This window comes from Calliphora vicina, chromosome 1 (assembly GCF_958450345.1).
Source record: "Calliphora vicina chromosome 1, idCalVici1.1, whole genome shotgun sequence".
NCBI classification, from domain to species: Eukaryota; Metazoa; Arthropoda; class Insecta; order Diptera; family Calliphoridae; genus Calliphora; species Calliphora vicina.
The window spans coordinates 121972249-121994402 of NC_088780.1; the positions used below are offsets into that span (position 1 = coordinate 121972249).

General features: G+C 31.1%; 1 protein-coding gene across 4 annotated transcripts in view; it reads left to right on the forward strand.

Annotated features, from left to right (window-relative positions):
- Positions 1-22154, forward strand: part of fru (fruitless) — a 353194-nt gene that overhangs the window by 297360 nt on the left and 33680 nt on the right. For 2 of the 4 annotated variants that reach the window (XM_065515671.1, XM_065515672.1), the window contains exons 2-6: positions 8580-8727; positions 12046-12246; positions 12319-13041; positions 19272-19526; positions 20618-21478. In XM_065515671.1, the coding sequence (XP_065371743.1) occupies positions 8580-8727; positions 12046-12246; positions 12319-13041; positions 19272-19526; positions 20618-21463 (2173 nt within the window). In that variant the 3' untranslated portion in view covers positions 21464-21478. Of the gene's footprint in view, positions 1-8579; positions 8728-12045; positions 12247-12318; positions 13042-19271; positions 19527-20617; positions 21479-22154 lie in introns of those variants that run through there. The other 2 variants (XM_065515674.1, XM_065515673.1) reach the window with 1 other exon arrangement.

The window sequence follows — 22154 nt, forward strand, 5'->3', positions numbered from 1 at the left end:
TTACTTTTATTCTTAAATACATATCTAATTTTTTCTTTACTTAGGTTCGCTCTTTTCTATGTTAGTTTTCGAAACAACGCACAGTGGTATAGAAAAAAAAGAGGGAAATAAATCTGTAACTTCTAAACGCTTAGTTTGATATGCGCAAAGAGGAAGTGTTGTCGAGTTTAAGTTTTGAATTTGGATCTCATGGGCCCACCAGGGGCGGGGTCAGTTGCCCCCAAAGTAGGAGACCTCGGGTATATTCAATTTTAAAAACGATCCTATTTCTTCGTTTGTGTTCCGATCTATCAATTATCTCTTATAGTATAGTAGATATTCGCATTTGAATATTATATTTTCAACATTTTTACCCACCCTACTCCAGTTTTTTGATGACCGCGGTTCCAAATATTTCCCGATTTCCTCCATTTTTCTTTTATAGGACTAACAACAAATTTATATATCAAATAATGAAAGAATTGTTTGAAAATCATGACTACGTACAAAGTTAGATGCATTTAAATTTAAAAGTTTTTGCTATTTTTTGGGAAAAAAGTACTTTTATTCTTTTTAAGTTATCTAAAATATTTCTAAGAGGATGTATAAAGAATTTGTAATTTTTGAAAAGCCAAATTTACACCAAATATTTTAAATGGAAAAAAAATTGAAAATTTTTAATACCGAGGGGACCAGGTCCATTCAAATAACGCCTATTTTTTTATGTAAAATTCAACTTTAGGAAAAAAATTCTCAAATCGCATACTCGCTATCAAAATATAGGAACCCATTTTAGATGGCCCAATATGTTCTTAATTATTTTGTAAAGGGTTTCGATAACCCTGTCCCTGGTATGAATATTATAGCCAAAAAACTAAAAATTTGAAAAGTAGACAAAATCCACTATCCATTGATATATAACAAGTCTACCTTGTGTTTTTTACGTGGGAAATTAATTAGGGAAATCTTAACAACTCGCAGAGATAGAAGAAATAGGATCTTTTTTAAAATTGAACATTCCCGAGGTCTCCTACTTTGGGGATACCTGGCTCCGCTCCTGGTGGGCCCATGAGGTCCAAATTCAAAACTTAAACTCGACAACTCTTCCTCTTTGCGCATGTGACAGATTTACAGATTTATTTCCCTCTTTTTTTTATATACCACTGTCTGTTTTTTAAGAAACTATGGAGTTACCTTGTTTTTTTTTCAAAAAATGCATGGAGTTAGCTAGTTTTTAAATGAAAATAACTTTTAAATGAGAAACTATATTAAAATTTCGATCTGACAGAGTGATAGTAAATGAAACGCAATTTCTATTTTTGTTGTTATCTCAATTTTCTCAAAAAGTGGAGTTAACTAATTTTTCCATACGACCACAGATTTGGTGAATTTTGGGGCGATAGTTTTATTTTAGGTTGGGGACAACGACAAAAATACCTGTCATCCCTGACTACATTACGTATAAGTATGACCCAATATCTTACTGCCACTCCTCCTTACCCGCTTTGTTCTCCTGCTACAACAATTAAACAACAATAACAATGAACCTCAGCTGTTGTTGTTTATCAATAAACATGTAGATTTTAGCAATCAAATACATACATACACTCAAACTAACTAAAGGTATTGATATGTGTGATAGGTGTAGATGTGTTTGCATGAGTTTGTAAAGGAAAAGGTGTGTTTATACATATATAGAGGAAAAATAACACACCCACATCTAAATATGTATAACTAGTAGATATCAATATAAACTAATACCAATATCTAGATATTCATCGTTGCAAATTAGCCTATAACACATACATTGGATGATTGTTTGCATATGTATTACAAAGTTCATATTGTTGCATACTTATACAGTATATTGTTGCTATTTTAAATACTCACACATGTGTATGATTTACGTATAAATTAACTGTATCGGTTTGTGTGTGAGAGTGTGTGTGTATTATATTGTTTATAAGCCACGTGCATTTAATTACATATTTACTCTCATTATTATGTTCATGTAGAAAATTGATGTATATGTATATTTAATAATGATGATTATGCATACTTAAAATTTCACACACCCACATGCATGTAACACTCAACATAAATACTACATACACGTGTATGAACGAAGGCAGTATGAAAAATACATCATGATTTTGGTATCTTCTTTAGTTATAGCTTTTCCAACTATAATTTATCTTGGAAACATCCCAATAAGCCATCAAATTTCAAACATATTGTCAATTCCATGTCATTGTACGTGACATTTTGTACGCCTATAGAGTGACATAGATTTTGCAAAAATAAGAGTATCTGAAAAATAATTTGGTTTTTATGTTCCATACTTTCGAAACATTGTTGTTCAAAATATCGAGCGAAATAAGGGTATATCGTACGTGACATAAAACGGCAGTGATTTTAAGGTACATGTAACAATATGCGAATCATGGTAGGCGTTATTTTTGCTTTTAATTTCTTATTCGAAACCAAATATGTTTCCTTTACAATCTTTGAATGATTTTATAATAAATAAAATTTAATATCGTACGTGACATAGCGTACGCGACAGATTTTTCTCTTATAGTAAAACAATATATATTCTGTAAATCGTTACCTTAATAAAGAAAGGCCCTAACTCGTGTTTGGTCCGCTCATATATCATACTACATGCTAATTGGACGCTTAGTTATCGCCGCACGGTGGCTCATATCTCAATTTCATCGGCCGAAAGTTCAACATTTTGTTAACTCCGATTTCAAAAATTTGAATGCCATTCAATAGTAAACACATTGAAACTAAGGTAGCCAAAAAATTATATAAAAATATTGTCAATTGTGTGCGTGGTATGCTGTTAAAGTCAAATAGTTTATGTTATTTTATAAAAAAATTTGATTTTTGTAAATTTGATCAGAAGTAAATTATCATTACTCGCAAACTATTATCGATAATTGGATGATTTTTTTGTTGTTATGTTAGGATAATAATCTTTAAGAACTGGTATGATTTGTCACTGTACCGTTTATAACTGATGTGTTATTAATTTTTTTTCTCAGGTGCTATATTTTAGTCCAATTTGAATTTCAGTGGAATAAAAGTGCTTAGGGTCAAAAGGGGTTAAACAAATTTTACTACCAGGAGAAAGGCCAAGGTGTCCTCTTTAAGCCTATATATACTTGTTGACCTGTTTTGACCTGGTTGTTGAACACTTTTTCATTTGAATGAAATTACTCCCAAATTTTTTTTCTATTTTTATTTTACCTGTTCATATGACTGGCGCAAAGTAGAAGTCACAATTTTGAAGATATTGCAATAAAATTTGGTACATATATTTTTTTCGGCCCGATGACGAAGCCTATTGAAAATGACTGAAATCGGTCCATTATTTCACCTAGCACCCATACAAATATTCTTCCGAAATTATACTTTATCGGTCGTAAATGGTTAATTTATATATGTATCTACACAAATTTTGCTCCAACTAAGTTTTATATAAACTGAATTAATGTCACCTAATTCTATGATGATTGGTCCATAATAAGTCATAGCTCCCATATAAGGCCCGCTTCCAAAAATCACTTTAACGAGCATAAATCTCTTAAAAATGTTGGTATAAACATAAAATTCAACAGAAATAACATTCATATAGACATAAATCACACGACCTAATTTCATGGCGATCGGTCCATAATTTGTCATAGCTCCCATATAAAGCCCTCTTCTGAAAATCATTCACGAAAATAAATTATAGTGTAGGGAATTATATGGTCGAGCTTGGCCGAACATACTTCCTTACATGTTTTTATCTGCTGATAACTTTTTTAATAAGTATAGCTGATTCAAAAGTTACAGAGTTTTGGCTTATAAATATAGTTAGTTTATACTATTATTTTTGCCCCTAAAATCTTGTAATAAACTCTAAATACCTTCACATAGTAAAATTTTTGTGTTTTCTCCTATTCAAATCACCTTGGATAAAAGTTTCAAAGGTTTCTTTTTGTTTTTTTCAGTCGTGGTTGTCATTCTCGTAGAATTGGCAATATCTTAGTATGACCAGAAGAAAAACATAAAGAACTTAATTTGTGTTTTGTATTTTGAATAAAATTTTCCGTTTTCCCTCATTCACACTTTTGCATGTAATTATGTTGATGACATGCAGCAGTAAAAGTGTTTTGTTTGTTTATATTATTTTGATTTGAATTTATCAAAATAAATAATAACAAATTAAAATGCATTAATTTCAAGCACATGCTGCTTACACACTCACATACTTATGTACACACATACATACATCCCAGCAGTTCTAGGAGACTGTCCTGCACTAGTGATTTCACCTATCATTTAGGGTGACAACTAGTTACCTAACTAGCTGCGTGATTTTGACACGTGCTTGTCCAAAGCTGGTCCCAAGTAGTCAACGCATTTGATTCACATACCGGTTACATGGAGTCAGTTACCTTACTAACTACCTAACTGGTTACTTGATCAACAACATAACATGTTATTTGTACATATATGAGTACTAATTGACCTCAAAAGAGACAGCTCATAGACAGTCCAATATCCTCCGACAACTCTCCAATAGATTACTTCTGGTGGGTAAAATAATTACTTTTTAAAGTACTTAGGCCGGGTAACTTATTTTTAAACATAGTTTAGGCTTAATCAAAGATAAAATTTATTTAATTTGTAGGAAAAAAATATATTTAAAACTTGATTAATTTACCCGGCCTTAGATACATTTAAGTTACAATAGATTCCACACTAGGTTACATGGGATGTCAGTATTGTTAGGCAAAAAGAAAATAAACTGTATAAGAATTATATCAACACAATTTGTATAAAACCAGTTTGTACAAATTAATCACAAAAAATTGCAGTTCAAAATAAGCGTTTAAAGTGACTACACTCTTGATTACTTAGAGACACTTAAGTGACAATTGACTTCAGACTAGATTACCTGGGATGTATTAAGTAATCAAGAGCACATACATGTCAAATGACACAAAATAAATAAATTGGAGTCAGCCAAGTGATCAGACTTTACTGACAATTACTTTCTACTTATAAAATATACATTGACTACTTGCTTAACTGCTGGGATATGTATGTAAGCGTGTCTATAATTTATGTATAAATTTAATTTAAATTGTTTTAAAGTTTTGCCTCCCTCCTCTCACATCTCTCACAATGAAATCAAATCCAACTACTATTGATATTAGAATATGCCTATAATGTCTTTAATTTGAAATTTGCATCAATATTGAATATTGAATTTAATACAAAGTTATTTACAATAACTTGTGTTTATGTATGTGTTTCTACACACAGTTCTAATACTCAAACAACATTTATGCATATGTATGTATGTATGTTTGGTAAAATGTATTTGATTATAATTTAAGACAATTACATATTGTTATAAATTTTAAATAGAAAAATGCCATTAAAGCCAATAATGACTATGTGTACAACATTCATTCGCATACATTTGTGGATAGAAAAAGAGCACTTTAATTTTAAAAATTCAGATGACTTTGATTTGTGTATTTAAACCAGTGATGCCAAGTGTAGGGAATTTTCCCTTTTTGTAGGGATTTTTTCCCAAAATTTCACATGTAGGGAAAAAGGGAAAGATTTTTTACTTTTGTCGAATTGTAGGGATTTTTTGCAATGGCAATTTAAAACTACATATTACGTATTTTCCAAATATAAAATTAAAAAAACATAAAATTTGTTTAAGCATAACATTACACAGAGAAAACTGATTCGTGATAGCAACCGAATTTGTTGCCAATCGAATGATTCGGTTGCACACATAGAATTTTTCAGTTCTAATAACAGAAAGTCAGTTGATAAAGAAGAATTTCAGTTGAGCCAACCAAACTTTAGTTACGCCTTACAAAATATTGTAGCCACAACTGTAAAATTCGGTCACTAATATAGAATCATTCGATTGGCTACAAATTCGGTTGCTATCACGAATCTGTTTTCTCTGTGTAGAAATTCGTAAATCTGGTATAATATGAAGTAAGTAATAACGTGGCATCTTTAATATCATCACCGCTTTCAAACTACATACATATATAGTGATTATCTCAAGGCGTATTAACTCACTCAAGCACTCTCCTTGTTAATACGCCTTGGATTCTCCTTTTTACGGTATTTGACATTTCCTTAAAGAACTAGCTACAAGAGTAGATTCTACAATAAATTTGAAGTAAACACATGTTTGGTTTTGTGCATTTTTTTACATACATACGTACTCCATCTTCGCAGGTCTCATCGATTATAATAAGTAATTTTTTAAAAAATAAATGTCATTATAAATTAAAACAACAAATTTTATAAAAAATTTCCGATTCGTCTTCTGATAATGATGGAAACAAAGTATAGAAATACTGCTCAAGTTGGTTGAGAAACGAGAAGCTAATGGGATGGCTGGAGCCGGTCAAAGATGACGACTTTAAATGCAGATACAGGGCTCGTGTGCTAATACCCAAATGCACCAAAAAATCTTTCAAAAACAAAAACCCGAACAATGGATTCTCTTTTTGGCAAGCAAGTCCTGGAAAAACCAATGATGTGGCCAATTTCAAAATCCGATTAAGCCTTTTTTTTTTATTGAATACAACTTAGCTGTTCAAAAAAGAAAAAAGTAGTGTAGGGAAAAATGTAGGGAAAATCAAAAGTGAGTGTAGGGAAAAAAAGGGATTTTTTTTCATAAGCGTAGGGATTTCTGAAAAAATCTCCTGGCATCACTGATTTAAACACTCTAAAATAGCATTAAATTGAAAACTCTCTCTATGAAATAGTGCTTAAATATTGTTGATTTAATCATAAATTAAATTTATATTGAAAATATTCCTTTGCAATATGTTGCTAAACATTAACAATAGTTTTCTAAATAAGTAGCAAAACGAAATGCATACATATTTTAAGGAATTTTCTAAAATTTGCTAGCATTTTCAGGAAATTAACAAATTTCTAAAAAAATTAGCAACATGTTGCCCAATACTTGAGTTACTTAACAACATTAAAATTGCATAAATTACTAAAATTCATTTTAATAAATACAAGAATATTGCTGATTTGCTCATAAACTGAAAATATTTTAAAGCAACATGTTGCTAAACATTTTTTATTTTTCTAAATAAGTATGAAACAAATAGGAAACTTTTAATTTTTTTTTTTTAATAATTTCATGAAATATATCTCTAATAAGCAACATGCTGACCAATGCTTAAGTTACTTTGCAGCTTTTAAATTGCATGTAATTTTCATTTAAATTGCAAAATAAGTCTGTAAATAGTGATTTTTAAAGTAATTATTAAGCAATATGTCGCAAAACATTTATTTTTTTATTAAATAAGTTACAAAACAAACAGTCAAATTTAACCAATTTACAAATATTTTCTTTATGTAGCAACATATTGCTCAATTTAAACTTTTCACAACATCAAATATCTAATGGGATTTAAATATGTAACACCAAATTTATTATGAAATTAACTGAAATAAATTGATTTTTTTTGCATATTTTACAACATATTGCTATATTTGCATTCATCTTAACTCGAATACAATTATTTATATGATTAAATATTTAATAACTGAAGGATTTATGAAATATTATAAGACAATAAAATATCAAATTTTATTTAGTACTAACTAGTTTTCGCAACATGCTGCTAGCAAAATCTTAAATTGTTTACGGAATGTTTAAATTGTTGTTACAATTAAAATAACGGAATTAAAGTTAGATTTCTGCCTTTTTGCAACATGTTTCTTAATAATTTATTAATACTTAATTTCAAGTTTCTCAACTTTCTTAACCTCAAACCTGATTGTCTATTCTCTATTTTGATAGGTAAAATATTTCACAACATGTTGCAAGCAACATAATTTTAATAAGCAACAGTTGTTCAACATTACCTCAAAAAAGTCTCGAACAATTTACAATTCAGAAAAAAATTTATCTAAAATCTTAAATACTCTTGATACAAAAATAAATTTGTTTAAAAAAATGTTTTAATAATATTGTAAATTTTCTTTGTTTATTTTGAAATACTCTTTAAATCAATCATCATACATAAAACAATGTTTCACAACATGTTGCTTTCAACATTATTCATGAATCTTAAAGCTGAATAGTTTATGATTTGAAAATGTTTTTTACTACCGCTCTTTTACTCACTCCAACTGTTTGATCTGCAATATGTTCTGCAATATGTTTTATTATCTTAAATTAACCAACATTTTCTAGCTAATAGACAAATTAATTTAATAATCTAAATTACTAAAAATTTAAATAAAAAACCTATTTATTTTCTACTCTTAATACAACAATACAATGTTGGTATTTAGAAAAATTCATGCAAGTTGAAAAAATATGTTTATAAATAATTTTTAATTAAAAATTACAACCTTATGGTTAATGAAAAAATGCTATAAGTTATGTTTAGAATTTTAATTAATAACAGTTATCAGTTTTATTTATTAAAGCTTAATGTGTTATAGATTAGTGTTTTTTAAATTAAGTTAAGCAACATATTGTTTAAAATGTATTAATAACTTATTTGTTTTAATTTTGTTTATTTTTATAGGTACAATACTGACCTAGGAGCTATGGACCAGCAATTTTGTTTACGCTGGAACAATCATCCGACTAATTTAACCGGTGTCCTCACCTCATTATTGCAAAGAGAAGCACTTTGCGATGTTACATTAGCCTGTGAAGGTGAAACAGTAAAGGTGAGTAAAACATATTAATTCTAACAACAATTTCTGCCTTTTTTAATCTTAAACTGTAATTGTTTTTTTCTATCAAATTTCAAAATTCATGCAACTTTTTTGCCACTCTAACTTGGCAACATGTTGCTAACCAAATTTCAAAATGAATGCAACTTTTTATTGCTAATAATGACTTAGACTTTAAACTTCGTCACAATACAAATTTAAGCTTAATTACTGCAACCAACACCTTGTCAGCCGTGTGGCACTTAGTAAAAACCGTGCGTTAATAACACACCCCATACTAGTTGGCCATAAAATTTCAAAGCATTTTTTCCTTGTCATTAGATTATGTCGTATGTTGTATAAATGGACAACCATAATATAAAAAAAAAAAATATGAAGCCACTGGTCACTTTCATATACTCCTGTAATTAAAAGAACAATTTGAGAAAATGCCTCAATTATACAGAAGTTTTATGCTCAATTGTCAGTAACAATAAGTTGGTTTTTTATACTACATAGTATATGTACGAGGGTGAGTCAAATAGTTCGGGCTGTTTTGAATGAAACACAGGTTTTGGATAAAAAAAGTTATTTTATTTGTTAACATAGGCTCCTTTGAGCTCAATGCTATTTGTCCAAAGATTCTCCAATTTGTTTATCTCTTCCAAAAATTAAGACTTGTCGAGGTCATTAAAATAGGCATTTGTTGTGAGATGATTTCATCATTGGAGTCAAATCTCTTTCCACCGAGACATTTCTTCAGGTTTGGAAACAATAAATAGTCACTCGGGGCTAAATCCGGTGAATACACAAGTGATCATTCAAAATTAAAACCGCCTATGGCTTCCACAATCTCTCGCACTTTCAATCTCCGATCGGCCAACATCGGTTGTAGAGACCTCAACTAAGCATCCAGAACGTTCGGCATCTTCCGTGCTTGTACGGCCAAAACGGAATTCAGTAAATTTTTTACCATTGAAATTGTTGGTGCAGAGTTCCCATAGTATTTATCAAGCTTAGCGTTTATTTGAGCGATTGTTTTTTCTCGCCAAAAAATAATGTTTAATGAGCAGAAGAAATTCAGATTTTTCAATTTATCCTCAAGTTACGAGGTACGCAGCATGTTAAAATTTTGACAGGAGATAACTGGCAGATGCCTGTTGACAAGAGCAGTGTTGTCCTCTCAGTTAAGAGCCGTGAAATTCAAAAAGTTGAGGAATTATTGACCCACCCTAGTATATTTCTTTTGGATTCTTGCAACTAAATGGTTTATATGTATGTATATATACATATGTAGGTACATACAATATTATTTGACAAATTTGATTTTACCAAGTCATTGTTGTTGCGGCTGACTACAGCAACAGCAGCCATATTGTTACAATTGCAAAGGTAACAACAACCAACTAACCAATACCTATTATATGTACAGATCTGTATGTGTACATGTAAAATTTAATTCACTTTACAACTCAATGTGTCAAATTAAACTCTGGTCCGGAAGCCTGGAAATATAAATAAATTGCAATGTTGAAAAAGTTCGACACACGTTCTTGCACTCAAACACTTACACGGGCCAGGCCAACCATGGCATGGCACGACTCGACACACACTACGACATATAGAAACTTGAACGGAAATGAAAATAACAGAACAGAAGAGAAGAGCAAAATAAAACAAACAAAAATGTAGTGAAAAAAAAACCAAATGCAGTTGCTGTTATTGTTGTTGTCATGAGACGGCATCCATTTATTACAGGACAATTGTCGCAAATCCTGCAAGTGTTGAAATAGCAGTAAAAATTCAGTGAAACTTACAACGAACGGTAACGTTTGCTAGAGCAACAGGTTTCTTTTTCTCATCCACATTACCTTGAAATACATGCAATAAAATTGTATGTGTGGCTGTGTGATGCTCCAGAGATATATAGAGATAGAGAGAGAGCGAGACAGTAAGGGGGTAGTTAGCTAACAACAGTAGCGTAAATATTTAATAAATGAATTGTTGGCAATTCGTGTCATAGTTGACAGTACTGTCACCGACCAAAGAACTAAACTAAAAATAAGAATCATAACACTGAGAAAAAAACATGTAGAACATATGGTACAAACTCAACTGGGACGAACGACGAAATGGTCGGTAAAAATTCGTTTCATAAATAAAAATATGAACCAAAAAATGTTGTGCTCTGTAAACGTTCCTATAGTTTCATGTCTGGCCGCATATTCTGGGCGATTTTCGGCCAATGCTCGCTTCAAACGAATCAGTTGCATTCGGTAGAGGTACCATGTGATGGCCTGGCCGGATATTAGCAGCTCATAATAGATAGAACGCTTTTGGTTCCATCAAATACAGAGTATTATCTTAGCGCCATGGATATTTGGCGTTGGTGTCGATTCGGCTGGTTGGGCGTGCTTCACATACGATATTTTACGCTTCGGGTTATCGTAATGGATCCGTTTTTCATCGCAAGTAATTATTCTACCGGCTTCAATTTAAGTATGGTACCGAATTTCCAGCAACTCGCAAGCGTTTTGAAATTGTTGCTTGAGTAGCTCCCAATGATTTTGCAAACTCTTGTTGAGTTTGAAAAAAATATTCATGAAGTAATGCCTCCAATTCTTGGTCTCCAATCTTTTTTGTCTGGCCTGGGCGATCTTTATCTTCCGTGTCAAAATCATCCCCATAAGCATTGGTGAGCAATCAGCGCACTTTTTAAAATTATTGATGTAAAGCAAAACTTCCCGCATATGACGTTTTGTTGGCACAAAATTCTACATTGTCAAAGCAAAAAAAAACTTACACTAACTAAGTGAGAATAAATGACAGATATGTACCCTTCACAATGACATCTAAGTTATTAAAATTGTATTGTAAATCCCGCATTTTGAAGTCATGCACCGATAATATTTTGACACCCTTGGTCTTAAATTATATTCCCTAATAATTGATTTGATTTGATTGTTCAATAGTTACTTTGTTATTTTCCCCCGAATCTAATCATTCTGTTTTGAATACTCTAATCTCTCATTTAAAACATCAAAACCAGTAAAAACCAACATATTTTTACAAGTGTAAATAATTTAGTTAGAAATACATAGCAAGCAGATTGTGATGCTTATGGTAATGTGTATGTAAGTTGGATAATAACGATATTAATGTGATAATTGACATGTCAGATAAATCACGTTGACAATAAAACTGTTGAAACGTTTATGTGCTCTCAAGTGACAATAAATATTTAATATGAATGATATAACTTCTTAGTAAAACTACTTACATGAACATATATTGATTACGTGTTTATAAATGTTATTTTTTTTTTTCTTTTAGGCACATCAAGCCATATTATCAGCATGCAGTCCCTATTTCGAAACCATATTCCTGCAGAACCATCATCCACATCCCATCATCTATTTGAAAGATGTCAGATACTCAGAAATACGTTCCCTGCTAGATTTCATGTACAAGGGCGAAGTAAATGTCGGCCAAAGTTCATTACCGATGTTCCTCAAAACAGCCGAAAGTCTGCAGGTTTGTTAAACAGCAAAAGCACACAAAATTGGAGAAGAAACATTTTAATTTGGAAAATTTATTATTTTTTAGGTGCGTGGTCTCACAGATAACAACAATTTAAATTATCCATCCGACCTCGACAAACACCGCGATACAGAAGCCTCATCACCCACTGGCCGAACAGCCTATGGCTCAGCCGTTGGTATGGGCATGCGTGGCGAACGCGAGTCCCGCGAACGTGGTCGTGGCGATTTACGCGATGACATACACTCACACCGCAGTAGTAGCAGTCTTAGTGAACGTAGTTCAGCGGCGGCAGCAGCCGCAGCAGCTGCTGCAGCCGTAGCCGCTGCCAGTGGTAGTTCCAGTTTGCAATCAGCTGCAGCCGCCTTAGGTTTAACCGGCAGTGAACGATCTCCTAGTGTGGGCAGTGCAAGTGCAGCCGCAGCTGCCGTTGCTGCAGCTGTAGCGGCAGCAGCTAGTCGTAGTGCTAGTGCTGATGTGTTGAATAGCCGCGGTGATGCTGGCAGTGACCGTGGCAGTGAACGGGGAGTTAATGATAATGGTGTGAGTGGTGTTGGTGTTGGTAGTGGCAGCGTTGAACGTGCCGATGAACGTCGTGGTGGCGATGACCTTCTGCAGCTAGACTATAGTAATCAGAGTAAGAGAGATCGTGATAGAGAGGTGTCTACCACACCGGAGCATATTATTAGTAATAAGCGAAGACGTAAGAACTCATCCAACTGTGATAATTTGTTGACCTCGACCCAAAATGCGAATGTACAGGACAGGCATTACACTCAAGACTCTCAGGTGAGTGAAAGATTTAAAAAAAAATTGCCCCTATAAGGTCCCTAATTTCATAGAATAAACACATAGAACGGAAGGAGAGAGTAATATATATTGAAAAATCATTCTATTTTCACACATACGGGTTATACAATAACAAAATACATGCAATACATTCTCATGAATTAGGTTTTTGACAACAGACTTAGGTTTTTGGCTCTCAGTTACCTATCTAGTTGTTGTCTATGCCTAATTTTGTAAATTACGTCACCAAAGTGATAAAAAACAAAATTTCAAACATTTTAAAAATTTGTTTTTGTTTTATATACAAATTCACCAAAATTCAGTCATTGTATGAAAAACAAAAGCAAATTTTGAAAATGTTTGAAATTTGGTTTTTTATCACTTTGGTGACGTGATTTACATAATTTGGGCCTAAATGTTTTAAGGAAGTTTTTGTTTTTATAATTAATGAAATCATGTTGAAACAGAAATCAATTTTTTACTATGAACAGATTTTGTTTTTGCATTCGAAAGGTGAAATTTAAACCGGTTGAGAATTACATTTTTCAAACATTTCAAAATAGCAGTTTTTTTTTGCTAAAATAGCAGGTTTTATTTGCACATGTACAGTCGAATTATTAGTTATCTATCCCCTTTCCCCATTTCATATAAAATTGATTAATAATGCTAATCATAAATTTATAAAATAGACTACAAGCAATGTCTATCTAATGAAATGCAATTTTATCTTTTAAATTTCACATTAAATTACGGATAAAATCTAAAATTCCTGTAATATTTTAAATATGTACACATAAATTTGCCATACATAATTGCAATCTCTCTAATTTTGATTTAAATTTATTAAATACCTAATAGAATCAAATAGAGTTGTGTATGCAATTAATATTGTACCATAATTAAGTCGACAGCATAAAATATGCATAAATTTATTTAGTGTGAACATTTTAGAAGAATTTGTACAATTTAAATGTTTCCGCCATGGGATACATTTCAACACCTAGAACCTAGTATACAACACTTCCGGTTTCCGTTGCAACAATGTGCAACAACAACTACAACAAAAATACTACAGTCACACCCTCAACTAATTCAAATATTTATGTTTTTCATTACACAAACACAGCACCACATATTTGTGGTATTTAAAATATTTCATTACATATTTAGTATAAAAATTACAATAAAATAAACATCATCATCATCAAAATAATAAACTAATATAAAAAGCCATTAAATATACATATTATATATAATAAATTTGTATATGAGATTTTTGTGTCAAATAAATCGCTAACATTTTTGTTGGCTTAGCTAAATTATCTAACTGGGTTCTTTGTGTAAAAGTGAAATTAAAAATGACTTGCTATTAAATATTTGTACATATTTTGTTATAATAAACTAATAATGTAATATTTATTTATTTGTTTGTTTGTTTGTTTAAAACTTGATAAACTCTTACACATACATATGGAATTCTTATCATTTTTGTTGATAACACACATTTAGTATCAGAGTACTCGTGTTGTAATCATTGCAAAAAAAAGTATAATGTTTATAAATAAATACACATTTCAAACAAAAATACATAATAGCAAAAGAATCTTACGAACCCTACACCTCAATTGTTTTCTGAAGTGATAAGAAAAGTTTTAAAGTGATTTTTAATTATACCCTACACCACCATATTAGTCTATTATCCACCTTAAATCATATTCGGAAATACAAATGGATGCTTCTGAAATATAATTAGAAATTTCTGAAATCTCATTGCGAATTCAATACGATTTGAGTAATAAATAATAAGAATAGCTCTTAGCTGAAATGACAACACTGCTTCTGTAAACAGGCATCTGTCAGTTGACTCCTGTCAATATTTTAAAAAGCTGCTTCACTTAGTTTGTGTTTGACAGCAGACTACCTTGTGACTTGAGGAGAAATTGGAAAACAGTAAATTTCGTCTGCTCATTAAGCATTATCTTTTGTGAGAAACATCATCACTCAAATAAAGACTAAGCTTGATAAATACTATGGGAACTCTGCACCATCAATTTCAATGGTAAAAAAATGCTTGACTGAATTTCGTTGTGGCCGTTCAAGCACGGAAGATGCCGAACATTCTGAACGCCTTTTTGAGGTATCTACAGAATTGAACAAATTCACGATGTGGTGTTGGCCGATCGGACATTGAAAGTTCCAGAGATTGTGGAAGCCATAGGCATCTCACATTGCTCGCTCAGTGGTTTCAATTTTCAATGATCACTTGGTTATGAGAAAGCTTTCCGCAAGATGGCTGCCGCGTTTAAATGGCAAAAATCTATGAGTTATGCTATGAAATGTTCCCTCCAAACCTGAAATGCCTCGGTGAAAAGAGATGTGACTCCAACGATCATCATCATCTCACAAAAAATAACCTATTTCAAACATTTTAAAAATTAGTTTTACATTCATACAAATTCTGAACCGAACAACCGCACCAAAATTCAGGCATTGATTTGGCCTTCATAATTTTAAAATTTTGTATGAAAAACAAAAACAAATTTGGAAAATGTTTGAAAATTTTGTCTTTGCTATCCACATAAATATCACTTTGGAGACATTTGTTATGAACACCGTGACATTTATTTACAACAAATTAAAGTAAAGAGATTCAGTTGAAGTACATAATATAAATGGAAACATGTTGCTAATAATAATTCAACCAGCAACATGTTGCTAAAGTTCTTTATTAAGCTATTTTTAATGTTTTTGTTTTATTTTTTTTAATTTTAACAAAATTGTTTATTAAAATTAGCCGACAAAAAAGAAGAAAGCAGCAAAACATCATTAGCTTTATTGGAATTAAGTATATCTACGTTATTAAGTATAACTAACTACTTTTTAATTATTAGTTCATTCTTTTAATTTTAATCAAAAAATTTAACTCTTTTTTGTATCTTCTGTAAAATTTGTGAAAAGGGACTTAGCACATTTGCACACTGAGCTTACAACAGGAACAAATTGTTTATCTTAAAGTTTTGTTTGTTTTCATACAAATTCAATTGTCTTCACAATAAAAATAAACATCAAATTTATGTTGCTGGCAACATTGGTTTTTTAATAGCTTTAAATAGAATAGTTTTCAATAGCAACATGTTGCTGATTATTAAACTAATTTTATTATTAGACAACTATTAAAAAACATGTGTTTACTGAAGGCGAGATTGTATTTTTAATTTCCAGAAGATTAAAAACGCTGGCAACATGTTGCTGATAAGTAATTATGACAAGTTTTTTGTCGTTTATTCTCTTTCCTTCCTGTTATGTTCCTTTTCTCACAAATTTAAAACAAATGCAAAAACTATTTTATTAATAATAATGAAATATTGCTTATTTGATTTTTTAAAAAACAGAACACATTAGTTAAAACATGTTGACACATAATAATTTTATACTTTTTTTTTTGGAAAATTGAATGAAGTCACATCTTGGAGTTTTAAAAAAGTCCTAGCAACATGTTGCTAAACATTTGTATACATTAAAATATTAACTATATATTTACTTTAACAAAAACAAATGATTCAATTTAAAATGTAAAATCTCTTCAAAACTATAGAAACAATTTAGCTCAAATCTACATTTAAACACTCGTGCACAAAGTATAAAAGATAACTAGCATAACCCGGTGCACTTCGCTACCCCTACCCTAGTAAAATTAAAAAAATATGAATGGAAATACGAAAATAACACATACAAAATTTGAGAATCTCTCAATTACAGTTCACTTGATGGTCGAAAATAACAAACTAATTTTGTATGGGAGATACCACTCCACTGCTCTGATCCCACCCATTTTTAAACCTTTTATGTAAATATCAAACTTTACTTTAACTTTCCTCTATAAGGGAGGGGTCATTCCTACTAAGCCGGTCATGCTTAGCTAAACTTTGAACAGGGATCAGGAATAAATTCGTTTTTAGCTAACCTCCTTAGATGGTAATAAATTGATTGATACAGAGTTTAAATTCTTTTAGAATTATAGTTCTCCAGATATTAAAAAAAAAAAATAATTATTTACTTTGCGCCATAGCAACTAATGTATGGTAAGAGAGCTATGCGGACAAAGTTTGAAGAACCTTGCAATTATTACTTTGTATGGGAGGTGACTCACATCCTTTTCCGACCTCTCCCATTTTGGGTGCTATGCCCTCTAATCTAATTCCGTCTATATTTAGCTAAACTCCGCACAGTAATAAGAAATTAATTTGCTAAAAGTTTAAACACTTTTACAATTATAGTTCTACAGATATTCGAAATTAATTATATATTTTGTATAGGATGTGCCACGCCCACTATTCCAATCCCGAACAAGCGAAACTATGAAAATTTATAAAAGAGCCATTTAGACTAAGTTTGAAGAATCTTGCATTTATATTTCACAAACGGGACTGGGTTTTACAAATCCCGGGATTCGGGATTTTAGAAATGTAAATCCCGGGATCCCGGGATTTTTCGGGACCCCGGGATTTTTCGGGATCCCGGGATTTTTCGGGATTTCGGGATTTTTCGGGACTTCGGGATTTTAGTTAAACGTCAAAAACATCAAATTCAACAATAAAAACTATTATATCATTAATATATTTAAGTAAAAACATAACAAATCAAAAACTAATGCGTTAAATTAAAATAAAATGGTCCATGATTTCCCCTAGCTCCATACAATTGTCCCCCGGAGTACTGTTTGAGCAGTCATAAATATCTTGATTATGCGGCAATCCTTATAAAATTTTGCACAAAATAAGTTGTAAATACTCTGAAATTATACTGTAAAGTACTGCGGAAATCGGGCTACATTTGCCCCTAGTCCCCTTTAGAAAATAACTTGAACATAAATTTCGTAAAAGTGTAAATTGTGTAAAAGCCTGTTAATGCAAGGGAGACGTGCTGCTCTCCGATTCAAATGAAAAAATCTGTCTGCGTTTGGATTTGAAGCGAGATTAGTATTATAAAAAATATGCTGAAATTTAGCTTTCTAAGTATTTTGGGTGCTTCAAAAATCTTCCTAAAATATCAAAAATCTCATAATATTTCGGGATTTGTTAATCCCGAAAAATCCCGGGATTCTTTTTCACAAATCCCGGGATTTGGGAAATCCCGATCCCGAAAAATCCCGGGATTTTCGGGATCGGGATTTCGGGATTGGCATCCCTAGAGGCGACTCACCATTTTCTCCGACCCGTCCCATTTTTCATTAAACTTCATGCAGTAAACCGTTGAAAATCGTCACAATTATAAAATAACTATTTACTTATATTTACCCCCATATGCATAAACAGTTTTTTAAATTTCTTAAACGGTTTAAACTTCATGCAGTAAACCGTTGAAAATCGTCACAATTATAAAATAACTATTTACTTATCTACAATTACATATTTACCCCCATATGCATAAACAGTTTTTTAAATTTCTCAAAGGTTTATAAAACAAATTTTGTTTTATAAACCTTTGATAAATTTAAAAATTATTTATGCATATGGGAGTTAGAAAATAAAAAAACACCTTCAAAATATATTTATTAAAGCGAATTTAAATTACTAAATTCTTCTTCTTTGTTTTCTATAACAACTCTCACTTAAAACAGAGCGAAATCAATACTGTTTAATTGTTTCTCCTATTTATTTACAACAACAAATTGAACAAACACGCACTGCTTTGTTTACTTTTTAGCTTAAGGTTCACATGTACACGTTTTTGCATATGTGTTAGTAACATCTTTAAACGCTTATAACTCCTAAAAACTGAACCGATTTCAATATAATATATATTCTGCACATCTGTGAATAAATCCCTTTAAAATGGTATATTTCTTGCCCAAATTAAATGTATAATGTGAGAGTAAAAGGGGTCTAAAGAAATCGACTTGCCTATTAATATTATGATTTTATAGATAAACAGAAATTTATACATTAATACAACTAAGTAGATGTACATATATGTGTAAAAAAGTAAAAGTGTTAAATATAAATTTTTACATTTGAGGCACACAATTTATAAACAAAGGCACGTGATAACTAAAGTAACAAAAAAAAAAAAACAATAGCCTAGAATTATAACATCATTTTAGTGTTATCTAACCGGGTAAATACTTGAGGTGAAAACTTAATTTTTAATTGTTGAACAATTTATGATTTAGAAATAGTAAATGAATGATGAAAACTGTATGTACTGAATTAAAAATTATTTTTTTGCAGGCACCCACAAATTTTAAATCAAGTCCCGTGCCGAAATCTCTTGGCGGTGGTAATACTTCAGAGACCGAAGATTCTGGTGGTCGACGCGATAGTCCGTTGTCGGCGAGTGCTCTTAGTGGTGGCGGTAATGTTAATGCATCATCTGGTGTTATGGGTCTAAATCAATCGTTGAGTATTAAACAAGAATTAATAGATGCCCAACAACAGCAACAGCAGCGTGAACATCATGTCTCCTTGCCACCCGAATACTTGCCGGTAAGTGTTGCTACTTCTTATTTAAACATTTTATTTATAATTCATACTCGTATTGAAGAATTTGTGAAAAATTGCTAAAGTGTAGTTTACAAAAAGAATCTAAATCAAAAAAAAAAATTAAAAACTCTTTAACGGAACTAAAGATAATGTTTATAAACATGTTGCCAATCGAAAAATCAAGTTTTAAGAAAAACACATGATAAATTTAAAAATTTATCAAAATTAGTCAAAATAAAATATTATAAGGCCTGCGACAAAACCTGCTTTAAATCACTTAAAAATTAACGCTTTAATTTGTTGCTATTTCATAAGAACATTCGCGACATGTTTATAAACATTTCTTTTTTACATTTCAGACATTTAAAAGCATTTTATTTTTATATACAATATTTTTTTTTTTAAGTTTCGCTTTAATTTGTTAAGGTTTTTTCTTTGGACCGGTACGATGGTTCCAATTGCTAAAATAAAATTATAATTTATATATTCATCTTTGTATATTTAAACCATTTTTTTCCTGTTGTTGCTAGAATTAATTTTATTATCTGTATGAAAAGAAAAATTGATGCTTTAAACCTTGAAGAAAATAACCGCAAAATTGATTTGTTTTTGAATTGAAAATAAAAAAAAAATATGGATTGAAATTAAAACTTAAGAAATGAAATTTGTTTTTGTTGTTAAAAAGAAATAAAATTGACGAAATGTTTTTAGAAGGACGAAGGATTATTGAGAGTATGCATAAGAGACGTGGTATCGGCCGAGAAAAAGAAAAAATCTAAACAATTTAAAAAGTTTTTTTGTTTTAATAAAATTTTCTATTTCAATTATAAACTTTCTTTTGAATTTCTTAAAAAACACACACACACAACATAAATACACATCAACATTTTTACACACTCTATACAGACTCTATATAAAATAAACAGCACAATAATCCTTCCCCTTTAAACTTAAACTGTTGTCTGTTTTGTTTCCTAAAAAAAAACAATTTTTAATTTTCTTAAGTTGTAATTTTTCTCTTTATTTTGTTTTCTTTTTCTGTTTTTTTTTGTATAATTTGTTCATAAATGAAAAATTGGCCTTTCTAACTAAAGACCACAATTAATCTCGATAATCCTCCACGACCACAAAAACTTTCAATTCACGAACAACAAAAACAACAGCAACAAGTTGCTAAAGATTTTAAACAAATTGCCACCGAAACATTTACCAAACATTTGCAACATGAATATGAAAACTTCCAGAAGCAACAAAAACAACAACAACAGCAGCAGCAACAAAAACTGGAACAGGAGCGATTACAAAACGATCAGCAACAGTCGTTAATGTTTCAACAGGCTGTCGAAGTACAATTGAAACGTTTGCAACATCAAACCCAGCAACATTTCAAAAACGCCTGGCAGCAAAATGTGGCCGACATAGAAATGGCCGCTACCTCGACCATACAACGTTTGTTGCAGCAGCAGCAACAACAACAGCAATTCCTAAATATTTGTGCCGAACCTCCATCTACTTCGAGAAATACCTCCACTACGACCAGCGTAGTTCAAACACCCGCGCCCACTTCTCGCAAAAATGGACGCTTTCGTACCAATTGGCTGTTTCTATACGATTGGCTGCAGTTCGATGAACTGTCCAATACCATGTTTTGTAAATTCTGCCGCAAATGGTCCAGTGAACTACCCGACATACGCACTTCTTTTGTGGAGGGCAATTCAAATTTCCGTTTGGAAATCGTTAATCATCATAATAAATGTAAATCTCATCGTCTGTGCTATGAAAGAGAACTGAAAGAAACGCAGTCACAGCAATCATCGAAAACATCGGATAGCTCTTCGGTTCAGTCCAAAGCCAAGTCTGATTGTATTGGCGAAAAGTTGGATAGTGCAACAAAAAAACCGGAAATTATAACCATAAATGTTGGAGATGATAGTTCGTAATACATAGTTGAAAAGCTTTAAATTAGTTAAGACAATTAGCATTATTAGAGTTAAGCAAGCGTTTTATTAAAGCTAAGAAAGCTTTGTTAACATCTTTCTATAGGTAGTTGAAGAAGGGTTTTCAAACATTTTGACTTAAGAAAATAAGGAGATAATTCATTAGAATTAGTAGGCAATAGATGTTATTCAATATAGTATTTGTTTTATAAAAGCTTCCATTAAAACTTAAGTCATTCATTATTAAACCAGCACACACTTTGAAATATTTAAACATTATTAAATTGAAATTGTTGGTACAAAAAAGCTTATTTCTAATAGATCTTCCTTTATGTTTAAAAAAGGAATCAATGGTATTTCAGTCTTGATAATATTCAATTTGAGTTAATAACTATAATTCAAAAGACGAAAGGTTCCTTAAAAGCTTGAGCTATTTTTAATTAAATACGATTAGCAATTTAAAAGAACTTTTAACATTTTTCAAAAACTAATACAAAGACGACTTAAAGCTTTCAGTAAGCGAGTACTTTTAAAATGTTTCAAAAGCTTTTTAAAGCAAAAAACAACTTTGAATTAAGCAAGATGTCTTAAAGCTTTTACATTTACTATTTAAAGCCATGGTAGGCGTTCATATTGTTCAGGTTACGATGATTTTCGTCAAACAACCCGAATGTGAACAAAAGAGCGTACTAGA